The 22,387-nt window shown below is 35.9% G+C and overlaps 1 protein-coding gene across 7 annotated transcripts in view; it reads right to left on the reverse strand.

Moving 5' to 3' along the window:
• The window catches only part of mtfr2 (mitochondrial fission regulator 2), a 30,219-nt gene that overhangs the window by 2,214 nt on the left and 5,618 nt on the right, over positions 1-22,387 (reverse strand). For 2 of the 7 annotated variants that reach the window (XM_087306191.1, XM_087306192.1), the window contains exons 6-8: positions 20,354-20,630; positions 20,091-20,274; positions 14,881-15,447 (exon numbers count right to left, since the gene is read on the reverse strand). In XM_087306191.1, coding sequence (XP_087162317.1) covers positions 15,385-15,447; positions 20,091-20,274; positions 20,354-20,630 — 524 coding nt within the window. In that variant the 3' untranslated portion in view covers positions 14,881-15,384. 7 annotated transcript variants of the gene reach the window in all.

Below are 22,387 nucleotides of genomic sequence, written 5' to 3' on the forward strand. Positions count from 1 at the left end.
GGCTGATCCAACTAATCAAGGTGTTCCAGACTAGAGACTACTATGCAGGTGTGAGTTGGAGGTGGTTGGAACTAAACTATGCAGAGATATGGCCCTTCGGGAATTGAGTTTGAGACCACTGCTAAACACTGTAAAAAAAAATTGTTTCCATATTTTGTATTTTCCGTTTATTTACGGTTGTGAATTGCATTACTGGATTTTGATCTCTGCTCTGTCGACTTCTGATGTTGATAATTCAACTCTGCCGTTTAACAAAGTTACTTTTATTGACATTTGTATAATATAATGTATAGGAATTAATATGCAGAGAGAAATAAGTCTGTAAAATAGTAGAAAATGAACTGGCAGTTTATTACAAGGTTTTGTACCATAAAATACAACACCAACCCAGACAACAGATCACTTTAAACTATTGAAAATGTTCATAAAAGTCAGTTTTTCCAACTTTTCCAAAGGATAAAAGTTGTTAGAAGAAAGATCCAGCTCCCATAATGCAATTCAAAAGCAGAAATAAATGAGGAAATGAATCACAATATACAGAAAAGTGCTAATTTGCAGATATTTTTACAGTGTATATACTGTAGGCATCAAGAAGCTTTAAACCTTTGTGGATTTCTTTTTCCTGCTAAATACAAAAATAAGATTGAAGAATGTTGGAAACATTTAGCTGTTGACCTCCATCATATTTAAGGATTTAGAATGATGTGATGGTGAGTAAATGATGATAAAGTTTCACTTTTGGGTGAGTTGTTGACATTGGCTTTCATAAAAACTATGGAGGTCAAGGGCTCAAATCAAGTGTGAAACATGAAGACAGAGTTAAATTTATCTTATGAACTTAATAATTGGTCAAATTATGCAGAAATCAAATGGCATTGAGTTTTAATTCACATCACACTTTGCTTTTGTCTGTTAAATGAGTCAAAATTTTAAATTAAGTGATTTTAAAGTTATGCTCAATATTAATAGAGGAGACCAGAGAGGGTTTAAAGGGGTATGCTGAAATTTAAAAGAGTTTCTGCTTAATTTAATTACATTTCAGTTATGCATTAAAGTGGAATTATAACTTATTATTGTGTAGATTCAAAGGGAATATGTTCATAGTACTAATTTAGTTTTTTTTTCCCCATGGTTCAAGGCACTTGATTTCTTCAAGTACCTAGCTGACCTTTTAAAAGGAACGCTCCACTTTGAAATGAAAGTTAAATGAAATGAAAAATCATTTAAATAACATTTTACAACTTGCCCAGAGTTCAGTTTGACCATTTTGTAAACCATTCAACCATGCTAAGGTGAACAGTTAGATAGACCTTGAAACAGATATTTTCCAAGATCATACTCAAAAACCAAAGGGGTACGAAAATATCACTGAATATACCATCTACAATGGCAACATGGCTGCACACGAAAGTCAGGAGATGTACAAAATAGTTATATCATTATATACACATTATATTAAAGTGATTTCCTGAAGATGAATACCATAAAATAACAAAACTGGAATTACTACAGGAGTCGCCATCATCGATCCCATATGAAGCAAGAGATCGTGATGACAAAAGAGGTGTGCAGGTGTTGTAGTGCTGTCCCATTTCTTAGGGGTAAATTTTGAAGCCCTTTCCCTTCACACTCTGTTTCAAGGGCCAAGGAGAAAGGGTTACAAAAATAGAATTGGGATTGGACCTAACTGTAAAGTTGTAAAAGGAGCATATTTTAAAGAATGAAATCAAAGTGTTCCTTCAAAGTCCAGTTTTATAGATTATTTTGCATTAATAAATACTGACCTTATTAATTACTCTCTACTGCTGTAGAATCAACAATTCCTTTGTCTTACTTTGCACTCATTATGACGTAACTTTATCTTTAGCCCTTTGAAAAACACCTGGCAATGTCTTGACGGCCTTCTAGTCAAACCTCGTCACAGGTCTCCTTATTTGCATAACATTTGCAAGTCAAATGACATTCTTTGGCTGATATCAGACCAGGGGTCTCAGCAGCAATCTATGTCCCTTCAACCTCCCAGAAACATCTCAAACTACCTGTAAAACATAGCCTACAGCACAGAAACACTCCATCACATTAGATTTACAAGTAAAACATCCAACAATAAATTTGTTTGGAACTCTTGAAAACACCATGCACTAGTTAATGGAAAATGAAATTAATTATTAAGCTAACAACACTAGGGCATTTGAGAATGCTTAGCCATTTTAAACTGGCACCATTTTCTGAGGGATTGCTTGATAGGAGTTATAAATTATTATGACAAAAGAAATTATTACAAAGATTTAAAATTAGGTTTAAAGGTTTGAAAAAGAATATAGGAAGGTCTTTAAAAAGCAAAATATTAATTATAAAATAAAAAATAATAATAAATAAATAAATAAATAAATAGACAACAATAATGTGTGATACAATCTGGGATAATGCTGTGCTATCTTACAATGGTAGGTTAACAGAAAAGACAAAAGGATTACAGAAAAAAGATTAGTTACATACAAGACAGTCACATTAGTCCCCAGGACGTACATTTATATCAGAGAAATATGATTATAAGGATTGCCAAACATATAAGAATTTGCTAAAACCTCTAATTGAATATTTCATTTTATGCAAGTGTAGATATAACATCAGATCTTAAAGCCAGTGGGATGCTTGAGGTAGATTTAAAAATATCCAGTGCAATAAAATTGTTCTGCGAGCCATTAAAGATGCAAAGGCAATAATGCTTTGTTATCTTTGAGTCAAACTTAGTTCATCAGGTGAAATGCCAAACAAAGCAAATTCTGCTCATGGCTTAAGCTGTACCTTACACACTTTAGACATTAAATCGAATATAGTTGACTAGTAAGAAGTAAGCTTAGGGCTCATCCAAAACATGTGAGACAAGTCTGCTTCACCTGTGTGACACCTTATACAGGTCTTGTCAAAAGTAGAGTTAAAAGAGGCTATCTTTGATCTACTTAGATGTATTCAGTGTAACACTTTAAATTGTATTAAACTCAGTCGAGCACAAGAAGTGCTACCGTTCACTCTGCTTAGGGCATTGCTCCAAGATTCCTCTGAAAATGCTACTCCCAGTTTTTTCCCACCTGATTTTAAACTTTTCTGTTCTTACAATTTTTAAAGACATAAGAATTGTGCAGTTGAAGTCAGAATTATTAATTTTGTCCTTAAAATGTTTTCAAAAAAATAAAAACTGCTTTTATTCTAGCCGAAATAAAACAAATAAGACTTTCTTCAGAAAAGAAAATATTATCAGACATATTGTGAAAATTTCCCTTTCATACGCATTTTTACTACAAAAATTCCCTGACTTTTCCAGAACTTTCAAGTCAATTTTCATGATCTAATGTTTCATGTAATATATATATATATATATATATATATATATATATATATATATATATATACACACGTGGTAAACCATAAAAAACAATGCACGTTTAAATTTATTACAGCATATCATCTCTTTAGTTTCAATTTAATTGTATATGTATATGAATTAGATGATGCTTACACAGCACTAATTATGTTTTTGGCCAAGAAAAGAAAAGAAGTAAAACAACTAACCTCTGTTCCAGTATACAGATATTTGTCAAACTAATTTTAGATGATGTTAATAGTTTGTTAAACTAGTAATAGTAGGTAAAACTACTTCTTAAAAGCCGTGATCACACTGCCCTTTTCACTCCAGACTTCTTTAGGCATGCGAATGCAGCAGACCAGAAACCCAAGCACGTGTTTTACATTTCACTGCATTCAAAAGTTCAAGCTTGGTGTATTCTTACCAGCGAAATCACATCACGTGATTGCATTAGACCAATAGAAGATCATTTAAAAATGACATTTAAAATATGGAGCAATCGCTCACTTTTATTAACGTCTAATCATATTGTTTAATACAGGGGTCACCAATCTCGTGTCCCTGCAGGGTTTAGCTCCAACTTGCCTCAACACACCTGCCTGGGTGTTTCAAGTATACCTTGTAAAATCTTGATTAGCATGTTCAGGTGTGTTTGATTAGGGTTGGAGCTAAAATCTGCAGGACACCGGCCCTCCAGGAACAAGTTTTGTGACCCCTGGTTTAATACCTCCCATTATCGCAGTGCCATATGACAGAATTTCGCAAGCACATCTGACCCTGACTGTTAAACATCATTTGGGAAATATTTAAAAAAAGAAAAAAAAATTCAAAGTGGTTTATTATTTCTGACTTAAGCTGTATGTTTCAGAAATAAAACCTTGTAAATAAGAGTGTTTCTAACAGAGAATCAACAAAGGTCTTTTTGAGGGAATGCTAGGAAATGGTTGGCATTGAGCACCAACAAAATGGCGTATCTGAAAGTAAGGGAAAAGTTTAGTATGGTGCAGATTAAATTTGGAACGCAAATTATTAAAACTTGCAAAAAGACCATCTATATAAAGGTTTCAGACATTTCTTTTTTATGTTTATATGGTAGTTTGAACGAAACACCAGCTAACAAACAAACAATACAGAATAATAATAATAATATAAAATATATACTGCAATCACTGAACAGTGGCCCTACAGTATCATTATGTCTTAATTTGCCAAAAAAGCTGAAGAATAAAGTACAACAATGGGAGAAATGTTCTTCTAAGTAATTTCTCAGTATCAATTCTTGGGAAGGAAATGTGAAAATGTTGCAAGAGCGTTGTGGATTGTTGCACTTAGTGTGGGCAGAGAATCTATGTAATTCTACACGTATGTCCCTGTCTAGGCCTTCAGGAAGCATTGCATACGCACCCAGTTTCTCTCTCAGCATGACCCTAACACACACACATACACACACTACTGGCAGAAACATGACCACCTCCTTGACACACCCTCACTCGGGTCGCTCATTTGCATAGCAATTTGCAAATCAAATGAGATTGTATGTTCTCTGTGCCAGTCCAGGGGGTAGAGATCTCCAAGTTTGTTTCACCAACACACACACACACTTTCCACTCCAAAGCCTTCGGTCTCACACTGATACACATGCAAAATGTTCCTGGTGCTGATAGATCTAAAGGGAAAAACAGTAGAACAGATGTTTTAAAGCTCGGGTGCATCGCAAATCAGCTTGTGTTCAGGGATATAGGCACTGGTAAGGACCCAGGCTCTCTAAACATTGGAGTTTTACATACACCGTATGACAAAAAGTGCATTATAATGTTTATATCTTGATTATGGTTTAATAAAATTCATTCATTCAATATCTTTTAGGCTTAATTTAAGGTCCTTTATTAATCTTAGGTCACCACAGCAGAATGAACCGCCAACTCATCCACCATATGTTTTACGCAGCGGATGCCCTTCCAGCTGCAACCCGTCACTGGGAAACTTCCATACACACTCATTCACACTCATACACTACGGACAATTTAGCTCATCCAATTCACCTATACCACATGTCATTGGAAAGTGGAGCACCCGGAGGAAACCCATGCGAACATGGGGAGAACATGCAAACTCCACACAGAAATGCCAACTGACCCAGCTGGGGCTCGAAACAGAGACTTCCTTGCTGTGAGGTGTTTGTGCTACTCACTGTGCCGCCGTGCTGGCCTCATAAAATGAAATGAGTGTTTTAAAAAGACAAACCCTTGTTTGGTATCATTATGTTTGGTGAATTGTGATTGAGTGACTAATGCTTTGTGCATGAGAACTTGATGCTCCCTGGTGTTCACAGTGCATTGCTGGATTTGTTTAGGGAGTGAATGTTTAAATGCATTTGTAATTGAAATTATGGGACGTACCAATATGAACATTTTGGTCAATACTGAGAATTCTTTTTATCTGAAAAACAAATATGAATCAGTTTGCAAAAATAAACAGAAATATTCAATAATTTGTCACAACTTGTCTTATTGGGTTGACAATGGGGTTGCATGACATTGAAATAAAACTGACATTGCGATGTTTTGTTTTTCTGCAATATATGTTGCGATATGAAAATACATTTGCAAGATGTCTTATATATAGATTGGAATGATTTACAGTTAAGTGCATATGCTTAAATGTACAAAATTTACAAAAAATAAACAAAATTAGGCAAATAATAATAAATAATATTAAATAATAATAATTATTATTATTATCATCATTATTATTATTATTATATAATTGTTTATTTATAAACAAATAAACAAATACAATATGTATTTATAAATGAATAAATACAATTTAAAAATGATTATATTTATTATTATATATAAATAAAAACACAGATGAAAACAATAGAACAAAAATGAAAAAATAAACATTACTTTTTGGTTTTTGGTTGGACTTCAAAAGTATTGAAGTATAGAAATTTAATAATCAAATATAAAATAACACTAAATAATCTTTATTTTATTGCATTAAATAATTAACTTTATAACTGAATAAACTTTATAATGGGTGGTGCAGTGGTGCAGTGTGTAGCGCTGTCGCCTCACAGCAAGAAGGTCGCTGGTGCGAGCCTCGGCTGTCCCAGTAGGCATTTTAGTTTTCATGATCTCCCCGTGTTCGCATGGGTTTCTTCCGGGTGCTCCCATTTTCCCCACAAGTCCAAAGACATGCGCTATAGTGAATCGAGTAAGTGTTTACATTTGTCAACATTCATTTTCCCTTGACTTAGTTATTTATTAGGGGTTGGCACAGTGGAATGAACCGCCAACTAATCCGGCATATGTTTTACGCAGTGGATGCCCTTCCAGCCACAACCCTGTATTGGGAAACACCCATACACCCTCATTCACACACACACACACACACACACACACACGTTTGTTTTTGTGAAAAGTGGGGACATTACATAGGTTTCCATTCATTTTATACTGTCCAAACCGTATATTATATTGCCCTCACCCCACCCCACCCCTAAACCCAACCATCACAGGAGACTGTGTGCAGCTTTACTCTCTGATTAAACTTATTCTTTAGGATTTTAGTAACCTACACATACGCAAAGTCAAGTTTGCTATGAGTTCACTGTAATACTATTAACCTTGACTATGGAAAACAATAATCGGGATAAAACAGTTTAATTGCATCACACACCTCTCTACATTTCTCTACATTCATACCTGCTCAAAGCACGGCTGCAGTAATTATTATATTAAGCCTTTTAATTGTGTTTTTAAAAGTGCAAAGCAGAATTTGTGCTGTTCAATGCATGCGCTCTAGGGATGTATGTACCCAACAAAGTCAAGTGCTAATCTATGCCCTTGATGGGGAGAACATGCAAACTCCACACAGAATTGCCAAAAGTCCTGAGACTTGAAACAGTGACCTTCTTGCTCTGAGGCGACCATTTCTCAACATTTGAATGTATTACTAACATAACAACAAACAGTGTAATATATCATATTGCAGAAGATCTGCACCTCTACTGAGATCTAGCTCAAATCTAACAGACGTCACATACCCATGAGAAACAAATGTCCTCAAACATGAGATGCTTTCATGATCATGATTAGGTTTTAGTCATCACAGCAAGTCATGCTGAGTCAGTGTGTACTCACGGAAGGAGATTGTATTATTTGTGACCCAATATTTGACTTTAATTAAACCCAAAAATACAATAATTAAAGCAGACAGCTGAAAAGCAGACAAACAAGCTCAACCCAACCTACAGGTTCAGCTTACTGAAGCACCTTTTCTTTCTATTTATCATCTCTCTCCTTGTGTGGAAATCACACACACAACATCTGACCCGTGACATTAGCGGCCTGCTAGCACACAAAAAGCCGCTTTTTTTTCTTACGCACGCCTATTTGTAATGTTTATGATTGCAATAAGAGCAGGTGACAGAGACAGGTGTGCTTCCCTCTGTTTATGGGGGCTAATAAAAAATACATGACACTGTGAAAAGCACAAAGTAGTATTTAAATGCACACAAACCGCAAATAAAACGTGTCTAAATGCGAGTTAGTATAAATGAAGTACTGAAAGTCATCGAAAAGAAAAGGAGCGCAGAAGCAGACATAGAGTGACAGGAAGAAAGAGAAGAGAGAAAAAAAATAAGAGAGATGGGGGCAGTGAAAAATTAACCCTTTCTTTCCCAGAACCAATGGCTTACTCATTTAAGAACTCAAATGACTCTCACTGGGAAAGTACCAAGCCTGGGCCAGAAAAGAGGTTATACACGCATACTTGTAGTATATTTGAGGAGCTCAGATGCAAAAACCTCTAAGTGCCATCGAAAAGTTCTTCCAAAATATGCATTTTTCTGAGACTTCTTTGTTTATGTTCACTTATTTCACATTAAAGGCAATGAAAATAACGTATTAATTGACATAAAAGGAAAATTACTCTTGCTAATGCTAATTTCAGGAGAAAAATTCAGATGGCACTTAGAGGTTTTTGCATCTGAACTCTTCATTTGTGAATTGCTAATGTTTAAATGAGTTTAGTTCTAGTCTGGGGTAATCTAGACAAGTGCAAACGGGGTCAGAGTCACAATGGGCCTCACGGGGCTTTGTGTTGAGTGTAAACAGTGCTTGTGTAACATGCACACATGAAAACAGATTATGTCCAGTGACTTAAAAAAATGTAATTTGCACCTCCTGCTGAAACTTGCATGAGGTCTGAGCTTGTTATATGTATGACACAAGTTACAAGGAGGGAAGAAAAAACACTTGTATACAGCATATATGCATGCTTACATAGTAAAAGATGTATTTCGTTAGATATAAAGATATTGAGCAAAAACATCTGACATTTGTAGGTCCTATATTAGTTTCAGCAATTTCTCAAATGAGAGGATGACTAGCCAATTATTGAAATAATTATTTTCTTTCCTATAAAAATGAAATGAAATTACTGAACCTAAACATAGGATGCTGATCAAACCAGATAGACGTGCATTGTATATTATAACATGTGTATTTTTCACTATATTAGACAATCTGTGTTTTTTAGGATGACTTTATTTATTAGTAATTATATAGTTTCAAGTAAGCTGCGGTTTTATAAATACCTTATTTTGATCTTTGGCCTTTGGTTGTTTATCTTCTTTTCAGTAGCATGGCCTTTGCATTGTTTAATATAAATTGTATATTTTTTAGTATATTAAGGGACCAATGTTTATAAGGATAGCATAACTATTTATTATTAATTATATAGTTTGAGGTACACTGTGGTTTTATAAAAACCTTAAATTGACGTCTGGCCATCTGTTGTTTATCTTATAAGTAGCATGGTCTTTGTATTGTTTGTTATAATTTGTATATTTTTCACTATAGACCATTTTGAGGGATGTAAACAAAAAAAGATGGTCCCAATGCATTTCCTGTTTTTCATTTCTATAGCTTCCGAGAATCTAAAAAGAGCCCCATATTGATCAATAATTTTATGATAGCTGTTTTAACATTAATTTATGAGTGAATTGCCTCTGGTTACAGTTATGAAACAGTTTGAAAACAAGGAGGAAACGTTCATGGGTCAATGACATGACCACATTGAAATGGTATTTATTCAAAAGGACAATGTTTTCCAGGATAACATAACTTTAAATATTATTGATTATATAGTTTGAGGTACATTGCGGTTTTACAAATACCTTAATTGGACCTCTGGCCTTCAGTTGTTTATCTATTGTTTAGTATGATTTGTATAATTTTTCGACAATATTAGGGACTAATGTTACTAAGAATAACAGAAATTTATATTTTATTAATTATATAGTTTCAAGTACACTGCGGTTTTATACCTTACTTTGACCTCTGGCCTTCGGTTGTTTACCTTCTTTTAGGTTGCGAGGCCTTCACAAACACACAAAACGCCTCAGGAGACAAACACAACACCACCACCACCAAAAGAAAAAAAGCAAATTGATGTATAGAAGTCAACAAGAAATTCTTCTCCCAGGTAAATAGGTAAATGTTGAAAATAGTGAACAAAGAGTGTGTCAGGTGATCAAAAACGAGCAGCCAATCACGTCGCGGTGTTGCTTTAAATCTTTGGCTTGACTTTGCATTGCAAATTAGTTCATACAAGTATGCAAATTCAAAATGAGACCTACTCGTGAACTTTTGTAGCCTCACCCTCGCTCTCTTTTTTATTTTTCCACTCTTATCGCATCTCTGCACTGTATCTTTTTTCTTTTTCACTGTAAAGTGGGTTTGTTGTTCAGTTAGATATGAGTTTCAGCAGCGTTTGTTTGCCTGACGACTTCAGTCCTCAAGCGCCCTCAAGTGGTCAATTACTGTCATTCGCTTTTGTTTTTCGTGAATTACAGAACAAGTGCATTTTCATTTGTACTTAAAACATTTATAATCACTCTGACTAGTAAAATAAATGGTTAACTGAATAAAATAATGTCAAATCTTAACAAAAAGAGTAAATCCCCAAAAATTGCATATTCTCAATATGAATAAACTTCTCATTTAAGATCACACTCAACATAAACCTGACATTAATACATAGATTCACTTAATAGAAGTGAAAGTGGTAGAAATTTAAGTGATACAGAAATTTAAGTGATATAAATTAATTAGTGGGTATGATGGAAATTTTGTATAATGATGATCATATATTGATGATTGACAATTATATATTTAAATTTTTAATTGATTGACGTTTAGCTAAAATAAAGATCAAATGCATTATAATCTTTGGGCTATTACAGCCATGTGTAATCCCCGGCTTTCTGCAGGTTTCACCAAGTCAGATTTAAGATATTTTAAGACCTGTTCAAGGCCATTATGAATCAAATTTTAGACTTATACAGGATTAAACACAAAACATTTTTTCTGACAACCAATAGAAAAGATTTTTAATGGGCCCCTCCAAAAAAAAAAAATAATAAAAAAAATCGAAGTTTGTTATTTCTAAGCCACATATTAAATAAAGTGTCGAAACAAGCAAACTTAAGTTGTATACATGGACTTAAAAAATTGAGTTAAAAAATGTTATTCTTGTTAAAGGTTTTATTAAGATGTGTTGTTGCAGATTGAATGAGTTGGATAATTAAGACAATATTTCAGTGAATTTAAGACTTTAAAATTTGATTTTTTTAATTTAAGACCTTTTAAAGGCTTTTAAAGACCCCGTGGACAATTAAAAGACAAACTTTGTCTACTCTTATTCAATTTCAGTTTTTTAAAGTGTATTCCTTGTGAACAGGAAGAAAATACATTGCCATTAGGAAAATACAACGGTAATAAAAATAAAAATGTGTACTAAATACAAACCAAGCATGCAGGGGGGAAATCTAAATCCCAAAAACTTTATGGTAAAATTATTCTGAACAATCCCCTGAGAGAATGATAAAAGCTTAATTGTATCGAAAACTAGACCATCTGTAAAGCACATAAATGGATGCAAATACAATAGCACATAAAAAACATAAATAAATATTATTAGGGTTTTTTTCCCCTCGCCATTCCTTCGCCCCTCACTAGTTTGCTCGGTTCGGAACTTGTGGAACTGCACTTTGATGGAGTTGCTCTCCAGTCCTTGAACTTTCAGCAGAGAAATTTAAACCATACTGAACTAAACTAAACTGAACTTCAAATCTGAAATCTGGACTTTACTAGAACTATGTTAAGCTGCTTTGACACAATCTACATTGTAAAAAGCGCTATATAAATAAACATGAACTGAGTATTATGAATAAAAAAAAATTTCAAATAGTAAAAATCAAAGTATGATTTGCCTTGTTAAGGTTTAGTTGTATATGGGATGATAATTGGTTTAAGGTTTACCATGGTTTGAAAAAGTCAAGGTTTTAAATAAGGTTATATCATTCCTACGGTACATGCAAGACTTTTTTTGTTAGCTTTTTAGGACAAGAGTATCTTCAGCAGGAAAGATTTCCAAAGATGCCTTTTTTCAAGCTAATGAAGACAGCAGAAGGCAATGATTTATTTAAATTATTTCGCATAAAATCTTTACTCTTCCAAAATATATTAAATGTTTCTTAAAATAAAATATGTTGTGTCCAAATGGGGGAAAAACGGTTTTGTTTTTACCCAGACATTTAAAAAGAACTTATTTTAGAGCAGTAATCACATTACCATGAAACCATGATATTTTTATCCATGTTTGTCATACTGTTAGAATCTTATATCGAGCAAGCATTTTTTTGTTTTTAAAAGATGTCTAGATGTCTAATAGACGTCTAAGCAAAGTCGCCTTGCCTAAAACAAGACTAAATTTGGGTTGTCAGTAAAAATCTAATAGACTTGAATAGCCCAAAATTAGACTACACATACAAAGTATCTAATCTGTCTATTTGACGGCTGGTCTAGTTTTGGGCTATTCTTAGACGTCTAACAGATTTTCACTAAGTTTAGCCTTGTTTTAGCCAAGCTGTCAACCTTTAGATGTCTATTAGACGTCTATTAAACACAAAATTATTTGCTGGGTTCCAGCCCATGCCTAATACTTGCACATATCATGATTTAAATCCAGTAACTTTAGCAGGGGAAAAAATCTGAAATTGTTTTTTCTAGCATCCAACCATTTTATAAACGCTCAAACCTTTAAAGGAAAAACAAATGATGATCTGCCAATAGATACAACCCACAATCAGGCTCATTTATATTCATAAGACCAGAAAAAAAAAAGATTTTCCTGTCTGCTAAAAGTGAGATATCATTTGTGGTTTCAACCAAAAACAAAAGAAGCAGTGGAAAACACATTTTTTTAAACAGTCTACAGGAAAACATCACCAATATTTTTATTACTATTCTCCTGCCAACCTTAACAACAAGCAACCATATGCTACGGAAATATGGGGGCATTAAATTTAGTCCACAAGTTTCTCATTAGAGCAGGTGCACTTCTGAAGATAAACAAAAATAGAAAGCACATGCCATATATAGCAGTGCGGGTGAGACTTTACACTACTTTATTCCACTCTGAAGAGCCTCCTGTCAGGCCAACATCACAACATGTCTGACGGAAGCAAAGGATCAATCAGATTTTCGGCGTGTAACCATTTCCTGTCTCGGTAGACCAGCACATCCTCTAAATGATAACCTTTAGTTGATTGGAAGGATGTGGTTTACAGACACAACACGTCGCAATTATTCCATCAAACAGCATCCACCCACACACTTGTACGCATACACAAACGCCGGGCCTGACAACAACAGTGTAAACACGTTCTAGTGTGAGCAGGGTCAAAGGTACTTTCTTTTTTTTTTTTTTGATGATGGTCTACTTTAGATACTTTGTTGACTGTAGGTAACTCAACATCTACACGTCAACAAGCAAACATCTTTGCATCTGTCAAAATCATACTGAAGAATCCCATGAGAGATTGAATTGTTTAATTGTATTGAAAACTAGACCTGGATGTTAACAAATAAGCACATAAAAATATTAATAAATATTAGGAATTTCAAATCATTTTCAAATACTAAAAATCTATTTATGATTTACTTTGTTATGGTTCAGTGGTATACTACCACATATCATGATAAAATCTGGCAACTTAAGTGGAAATACACTACCAGACAAAAGTTTTGTCATTGATCCCAGTTAAAGCAACAATTAATAACCTGACTTCTAGTTCATTAGGAAAAGTGGCAGAAGGTGGATTTTTCTGATGAATCATCTGTTGAACTGCATCCCAATCATCACAAATACTGCAGAAGACCTATTGGAACCCGCATGGACCCAAGATTCTCACAGAAATCTGTCAAGTTGGGTGAAGGAAAAGTCATGGTTTAAGGTTACATTCCGTATGGGGGTGTGCGAGAGATCTGCAGAGTTGATGGCAACATCAACAGCCTGAGAAATCAAAACATTTGTGCTGCCCATTACATTACAAACCATAGAAGAGAGTAGATTCTTCAGCAGGATAGCGCTCATTATACTTCAGCCTCCACATCCAAGTTCCTAAAAGCAGAGAAGGTCAAGCTGCTCCAGGATTGGCCTGCCCAATCACCAGACACAAACATTATTGAGCATGTCTGGGGTAAGATGAAGGAGGAGGCGTTGACCTTTACTAATCCGGGGTCGCCACAGTGGAATAACCCACCAACTTATCCAGCAAGTTTTTACACAGTAGATGCCCTTCCAGCCGCAACCCATCTCTGGGAAACACACACACACACACACACACACACACACACACACACACACACACACACACACACACACACACACACACACACACACACACACACACACACACACACACACACACACACACACACACACACACACACACACACACACACACACACCAAACAATTTAGCCTACCCAATTCACCTGTACCACATGTCTTTGGACTGTGGGGGAAACCGGAGCACCCAGAGGAAACCCACGCGAACGCAGGGAGAACATGCAAACTCCACACAGAATTGCCAACTGAGCCGGGGCTCGAACCAGCGACCTTCTTGCTGTGAGGCGACAGCACTACCTACTGTGCCACTGCTTCGCCCAGATCATATTTTGTTTTGGTAAAATAAGTTTAATCTAGAGGCCTTTGCTTTTAATATAAGCCACTTCTGATACCAACTGATCAACTAGAAGTCAAGTTATTATATGATGTTCCTAAAACTTGGATAGTTGACAAGACTTTTGTCAGGTAGTGTCAAATTCAGAAACTATTTCTTTTCCAGCCTTCCAAACATCTTCCAAACAAACTTTCAACACTTTTAAAGGAAAAACAAATGATGATCTGCATCAAAAGAAAAGTACACAAAATACACATTGTTATTCTTTAGGTAAACAATAAATCCATGTAAATTAATCCACTAAAAAATTTTTTGTTTTGGTAATCTTCAATTAAATCTGACCATTTGCTTCAGCGTTTTGAGCATCAATCCTTTTCTGTTGATGTCAGTATGCAGCAACTGACCAATAAGAACCATGTATTACAAAAAGAATTGTAATAATACACACTTCGACAGGTGGAAGACAGCACATGAAAGGTTTAGAACTGGTTTATTGTTTCTGAGATTAATACTCCGTTAGCTATTTGTATGAGGTGACAAAATAAAGCAGAAAAATGATTAGTAAAAGAAGTACCATCTTTCAAAACCTCAATAGCACTGGTTGAGTTGTTCAGAGATTGTTTCTTAGGCTTTAAATAATAAAAAAAACTATATACTGCATAGATCAAATTATATTTGTATAGCAAAGCTCATTTTTTAGCAAACATTATTACTGCAATCCTGAATCAACTCTTAAAATAAGCGATTCACAATTAAGAAATCCTCAGCTGCAATATTTACACAAACAAGTTGCCTCTGCACAAAAAACAAAAAAGAAAGCTCAAAAAGCATGCACAGTGTTTTCAGAAAGAGGTCTGTGTGATTTACTCACAAAGAAAGGGATAGGAAAAGGGAGACAGAGCAACCAACATTGGAAAGAAGTCTGTCTGTCACATCAGTCCATGACAACAACTCCTGGAAGACTTTAAGGTCAAGGGTCAAAGGTGAATTCGGCCCTGGCTGCGTCTGGTGTGCTGGAAAATCTGAAAACCAACACATGACTGAAGTCAAACATTATAGCAAGGGTTCTGTCCAGGTACAGTGTAATAGTCATAGTGGAAAGTGTGGAAAAGCTTTGAAAAGTGATGAGAGAATCTCTTCTTTATATAAAATCACAAGAGTTTAAAAAAATACAATGATTAAACAAAATGAGAGCTATAAACTGAACCATTATTGTCCAAAACTGTTTTATTTATTAACGGTGTTGTTTCTGGCACCAATGTGTTTAGTCCATGCTGAGGTGACTCTTTTTTTTTTTGAGGCTGCAGCAATGGACACATGGATGAAACACTGACATCTGCTGGCAGAATGTGATACTATAAGGGAAGTTTTTAAATGAGCACTTTTCCCCTAGTGGTTATGACATGCACTGCTTTCATTACAGTGAGAAGGGTCAAAAATCTCACATTTACATGGTCGAACATCTATTTGTTACTATGTCTTATTTTTTGTACACTCAGGAAGGTCAATCCCACTTACCCAAACATGCAATAAACCAACTTATAATATATAATGACAACACTGCTACTTTGAAACAACAGCAAACGAGTGTGTGCGCACAAACATGCAATAACAATCAAATACCAGCTTGTTCTAAAAATCTGAAAGAAGAAGTATGTCTGTATGCATTTTAGAAATGTCAGATTTTCACTGGGCTTTACAAGTGCACAGCAAATGGTAAGGCTTTACAATAGGAGACACATAGTAAATGTTAGTTACTGTATTTACTACCATAAACAATACTTGCAGAGCATTTATTAATTGTAGTTTAACGTTTATTAATGCATTCGTAATGCACACAAACAACTTTATTTTCATTAAGCCAAAAACCACCACGAACATAACAAAAGGGTAGTAAATTTGACCGCATTCGTGTTTTATCGTCATGCTTAAAAAATAAATAAATAAAATTAAAATAAAAAAAGTTAAAATAAAAATTGCTAAATTTTGCGAACTATAATCCATACTCATAACTCCTGTACAGCAGTCTCACAACTTTCTGACACTCGCACACCCTGGAGTTAAACATCCTCAACAGCACATAAGGGTTAACTAACATTAACAAAGATTAATAAATACTGTAATAAATGTTTAAAACATATTAAAATATAAATGAACTATAACAGCGCAAACTTTTCTGTAATCGTAGTAATGCTGTGCGTTATTTGTTCAACCCTTTAAGGTGACATGCTGACTGACAGGTGCTTGAGGCTAGCAAACACGACGTAGCTTTCAGTTATGATGAACACAGTTTTCATATTTGTACTTGTTTTATAAATAAAGGTCTGTGGTCTGCATACAATGACTTTATCTGGCTGGAGTTTACAGCCGTTTCACTTTACTTTAGGATGCATCAATACCGTTCTATAGGTCTATTGGAGACATTCATAAATATTCCTAGCAAATCTAATAAATGCTGGAGACATACTTGTTACATAACTGCACAAAATCGCACTTCAGCGGCGTTTATTTGAGAGTGCACAAGAAAATCTGCACTTGAGGGCATGCAAGTTGTGCACGAGCAGAGGAAATTGTCAAACAAGCAAAGAGATTTACATGCTTATATTACATAAACACGATCTCGACTTGTAAAACTGCGCTCACAACATTTGCCATTAAAGTAACGGCCAGGTAGTTGGTAAATCTGTGTATAAAGCCTAATTTATACTTCTGCGTCAAGTGACCGGCGTAACCCTTGGCGCATGCAATGCGCGTGGCTGTGCATTTATACTTCTGCACGCTGTCTCTGTTGGTCTGCAGTAACACTTCCGAAACGCTAGTTGGCAGTGAGGTGTAAATGCTCCTCTGTGTCGAGTTTCTTCGCTGAAATTTTGCTTTTCCTGAACACTTCCGGGGTGTACATGTGGCTCAAACTCGCTCATTATGAGGCAGCAACAGGCGGAAACTTTAACTATGAGGTAAACACAAAACAAAACTTTCCATCCGGAGCTCCTTTACGGGACTCCACACTTTTAAACAATCGCTACATTGGGTTCGTGCCATTCGTGCGGCTCTCGGCCCCGCCCCGACTCATCAGCGCTAGGCTTGGGCGGTATCCAAATTTTGATACCGTCAAACCGCCTTCATATTTTACCCCGGTTTCCGGTATTACCGGCGTAATAAAAAAATTATGACGTAAGGCTCAGACAGCGTCACCAAACTGTTGGCTTGAGCCTAAACCATTCAGAAAATTTATACCTTCTATGCGACCTTATGCTCGCGGTCAGAGAGAGAGAGAGAGAGAGAGAGAGAGAGAGAGAGAGGTGCTGTGCGTCGCTTGTGTCTCTCTCTCTCTCTCTCACACACACACACACACACACACACACACACACACACACACACACACACACACACACACACACACACACACACACACATCTCTCCCGCGATTTATTCAGAAATTTACTCCCACACCATAAGAAATCTGGCCGGCTCCCGCGGTACTGCAGCGGGAATGCAGAGCTGTAATCGGGCCATAAAAATTATACCCGATAGGTCCCGAGTCCGACAGGTTTATAAAGCCCGAACCCATTTACAGCCCGACATTATTCATTATTCATGCACACAGCTCTATTGCATTTTTTTAAAGAATGAGTCATTTATATGTTTTAACATCATTTATTCGTAACAAACGTAGACTAGGCTATATGCCACTTGAAAGTTGGAACAAAGAAATAGCTAAAGTAAGTCCTCTGTAACATCGTAACATATCAGCACTCTATAGGTCTAGGTAGATGCACTTAGCCTTTAAATTGGCCAACACACAAATGAAAAAAAAATCTTTCTTAACAAATCAAATTAAAATAAACTCTAAATGATGACAGGTATTTTGGCAATAACGAAATTAAGATAAAGGCTCTGCAAGGTTTGTTTCTCAACTTCTCTTCACAATCTGGCATTAAGGCGGCGGTGAAGCTGAATATTAAAAGAATAATGCCACCATTAGCCTGTATACTCTGTCTACATTATGATTATACGTTTTAACTAATATTTATTTATAATTTAAAAACCCTTTACTCACCAAGATTAGGCTACGTGTGTTTGTGGAGGAACATTATTAAATCCACAGGCTTTAGCGCAGTCCTGCGCTCACGGGGTCCAGCAGCTGAACACCCTTTCCTGCTGCTACAGGCCGAGATGCAGAGTTCTGATCTCGCTGATTTTGCAAGTTTTGGGTTGGATTGTTTGTTCATCTTCTACCAGTCAGGAACATCCATTTAATTTTCCATGACAGCAGTTTCATTGTAGCGAGTGGCCTCGTCTTTTTACCTGTCAGCTTGCGGTTTAAGGCTCTACCGTAATACGCAGTGTGTGAGCGACCGCGAAATACCTGCGGCTGGAATGCGCTCTTTCTGAGCTAGTGACTGGCTTGACCGCCGTAATAATTCGCTTTTTTTACTACTACATCATTTGTTTCACCTTTGCAGGGATGGATTTTAATGCAGGGATTTGGATTTTTTCGGGTCTCGCCGGGTTCGGGCAAAGATCTTCAGCTCTAATGCAGACCTCTCGTTCATATTAACTACGTCTCCCTTCTGTTCAGTCGAAACTGCCAAACTGCAGGACACTTTGAAGCGCGACACGTCACGTCACCTCTACCCTCTCCCCCTCCCTCTCCCTCTTCCTCTCTCTCTCTCCTCCACACTGTCCCGTGATGACAACCACACATACGTTTTTGTAGGCATTAAATAAAGGATATTTAATATTTTATGACGGTATAACGGTATTGAAACTGACACCGTTGCTATTTTTAGATCCCGCGGTATACCATAATACCGAAATACCGCCCAAGCCTAATCAGATCTACCAAGCCGACCAATCACAGAGCTTGCGCTACGCATTGTTGCGACGTGTAGTTACATTTTTTGAGAGGTGCATGTCAGTGACGGCGAAGGGGTATGCGTCAGCGCCGTAGCATACGCCGGTGTTTGACGCAGAAGTATAAATCAGCCTTAAGGCCTGCCGCCACAGCTGGAAAAAATCCTAGAGGAAACACTGAAATGCGTATGAGCAACGCTGAGTAGGATAAACTCTTTATTCGATAAGAAAAGATGCGCACAAACTACGATGGAAACATTTTTACCAAATATTCCAGTATGTGCATTAAAGTCATGTGATCATGTGGTGATAAAAAAAAATGTGTGTGAATGAACAAACCAGCAGTCTGAGCATATTGTAAAACATCTGAAATGTCATTTTGGTCATTCTAAAATGCCTTAACCATTTCAGTATTAGTGTTATTATATTATTAATGATCTTCAGAATTGTCAAGAGCATCTGTGCTCCGCATCTTACGTCTTCAAACGCCACCACGCGTTCATTGCGCGTCAGCCTTGTCTTCTGAGGCGCAAGTAATTTAACAAATAAATAAAAGATTGATGCAGCTTCTCCTACTACAGCAAATTCTGATTTCACTATAGATATTCGGGGCCAGTTAATTAGTAAGTGATGATTTTGTTCTCTTTGACTCATTGGTTGGAATTTATTTGTATGTCTTTTATGTGATAATCCAGTTTTGCCCATGAATTTAATTCACATCTTTGGTTGGAAACATATCTACTGTCACATAAACAGCACTTTCGCCATCTAAAGTACTTAATCAAAACAACACATCTCAAAACTCATGTTAGAGAAGTTGACCTACCCTAGGAGTGTCTGGACTGCTGAAAGGAGAGGGTTCAGCCGAGTGGTTCTCTTTACCAAACGAGTCGTCTCTCTGCCTGTGTGCAAACTTTCTTTTCAGGGCTTCGGCGATGAGAGCTGCTGGATCAGATGAACATGCTACACCTTTGCTTCTCCGTCTCCTTATTGGAGTTCCTCCTGGAGATCTATGAATACAAAAACACACGTTTACTATTGAGCTTAAACTAAACACTTAAAACAAGCTTTACAACTTTCAATGCACACCTCTCGACAGAACGCAGTTTGACCTGATTGAGGTCCCTCAGCACCTCTAACATTGAGGGCGCTGTAGTTAAGGATGGACCACATTGTGCAAGCGTTTCTTTTTTTGCTGCCTGTCTTTGTTGAATCATTTCCGACATGGACACTTCAGTTCTAGTGGGCATTGCTAGAGGAGGAGGAGGTGGTGGAGGAGGAGGACAGACAGGAGTTGAAGTGAGGACAGGAGCTGGTTTAGGAGCAGAGCAAGGAGTGCCAGGATCAGTTGGAGAAACCACAGGGCCTAAAATATAAGGATAAGCAGTAGATTTAAAAAGTTATTAGTGGAATCATTGATTATTTAGTATGTATTAAACAAATAAGATTTATTTTAATCCATATTAGATATAACACATTTTATCATAAAACAGTATTAATGTACATTCATTTTTTAAAATTTTTAAATAGTAAAACATATGTGACGCCCGACCACAAACCCTTTTGTTCCACAGCTATATTTTTTTGTAATAGCCAAATGTTCCATGGGAGTGATAGCTTTACATTTTCAACAAAAAGTGATCACTTAGGTTTAATATTTATACAAGAAATGTAATCATTTATATTTTGTATTTTTTAAGGGAAAAAACATTTCCTAAAAGAGTTTACATAATTATATTTTTATATTTTATTTTTTATATTAAATTATTTTTATAAATTTTTATTTTATTTTAATATTATATATTTGCGAGAAGATGGTACATGAGATGTGTTTATAATAAGGTATGTCCACATAAACTGTGAAATGTGACAGTGGAATTAGTTGTTTATCCAAAGTTATATATTGTTTACTTTATTTAGAAAGTTAAAAAAAAAAAACACAAAAAATAGAATAAGGTCAAGTCCTTTTTTAATAGTCAAGCTTATTTATAATATAAATCACTGTAGTACATTTTCTGGAATAACTACCTTTATTAAAAAATATATATTGTGAAAGATGTCATAACGTGAAATAAACTGGTCAAACTGCCTGGACTAAAAAGTTAAAATGATCAAATTTTTCTTTTATGCCAAAAATCATTAGAATATTACAGGGCACCTAGGTTACCCCTTTTTCAGATTTAATATGTGTCTTTAAACTTTCAGCACAAAACCCCCATCACATGTTTTATTATACCTTTTATAAGATTCTATTTTACACATTTTTGCACCAGGTGGCTGCTTTGTTCCACTGCGCCTTTAGGGCTAGTCCTCCCCGCCCACCGTTTCTATGTGCCTTTCTGAGTGCCTTAATCTCCTCCGTCAGCTGCGTCAGACAACAGACAGACTTAAAAGAAGCCGATGTCACGTAGCGTTTGTGAGAAATACTACAGTAAGAACTTAACCAATTATTATTTGATGCATTTGTTGTGTTAACTTGCAACAATGAGTCACACACAATGTCATTGCAAAGTTCAAACTTTGCACTCTTTTTGCCAGTATAAGCAACAGGATACAGGTTATTCCATAAATCTCCCCTGCTGTATGAATATCTGTTATGTTAATGTACAAAATAAACCTGATTTAATGTCCACAAACTGGGATTGAAGCGTCTTCTTTTATAATTGTTCTAGCACGCGGCTGCGGTGATGAAGTAAAGCTGAAGTATACGCTGTAATTCATTACAAACATGCTCTGTTTTAAAACATTTTAAAGTTGTAAATCTCACTCTTCTTGATCACATTTGATGATGATTTATGATCATAGCAAACTGAACGGACCTTATAATCCTGGTTGCTTTGTGCACGTCCTGTCTTGTTGATATGATTATATACATGACTACCGGGCATGTTAATACGCAGTTTTCAAATCAATTCGGTGGGCGGGGGGGGCCGCACTCCTACATCAAGTTGTTGTCGGTCTGAAAACCGCTCTAAATGGTCAACCGTTTTTATGTTGTTAAATTGAAAAAAAAAGGACTGGGTGTGTTTATATTTCCTCAATAAGACTATAGTCTATACACTAGGGCTGGGCGATTTAGCAAAAAAAAAAAATCTAGGTTTTTTATAAAGTTTGACCGATTCA

The sequence above is a fragment of the Danio rerio genome, chromosome 23 (assembly GCF_052040795.2).
Source record: "Danio rerio strain M-AB ecotype USA chromosome 23, GRCz13ab, whole genome shotgun sequence".
Lineage (NCBI taxonomy): Eukaryota > Metazoa > Chordata > Actinopteri > Cypriniformes > Danionidae > Danio > Danio rerio.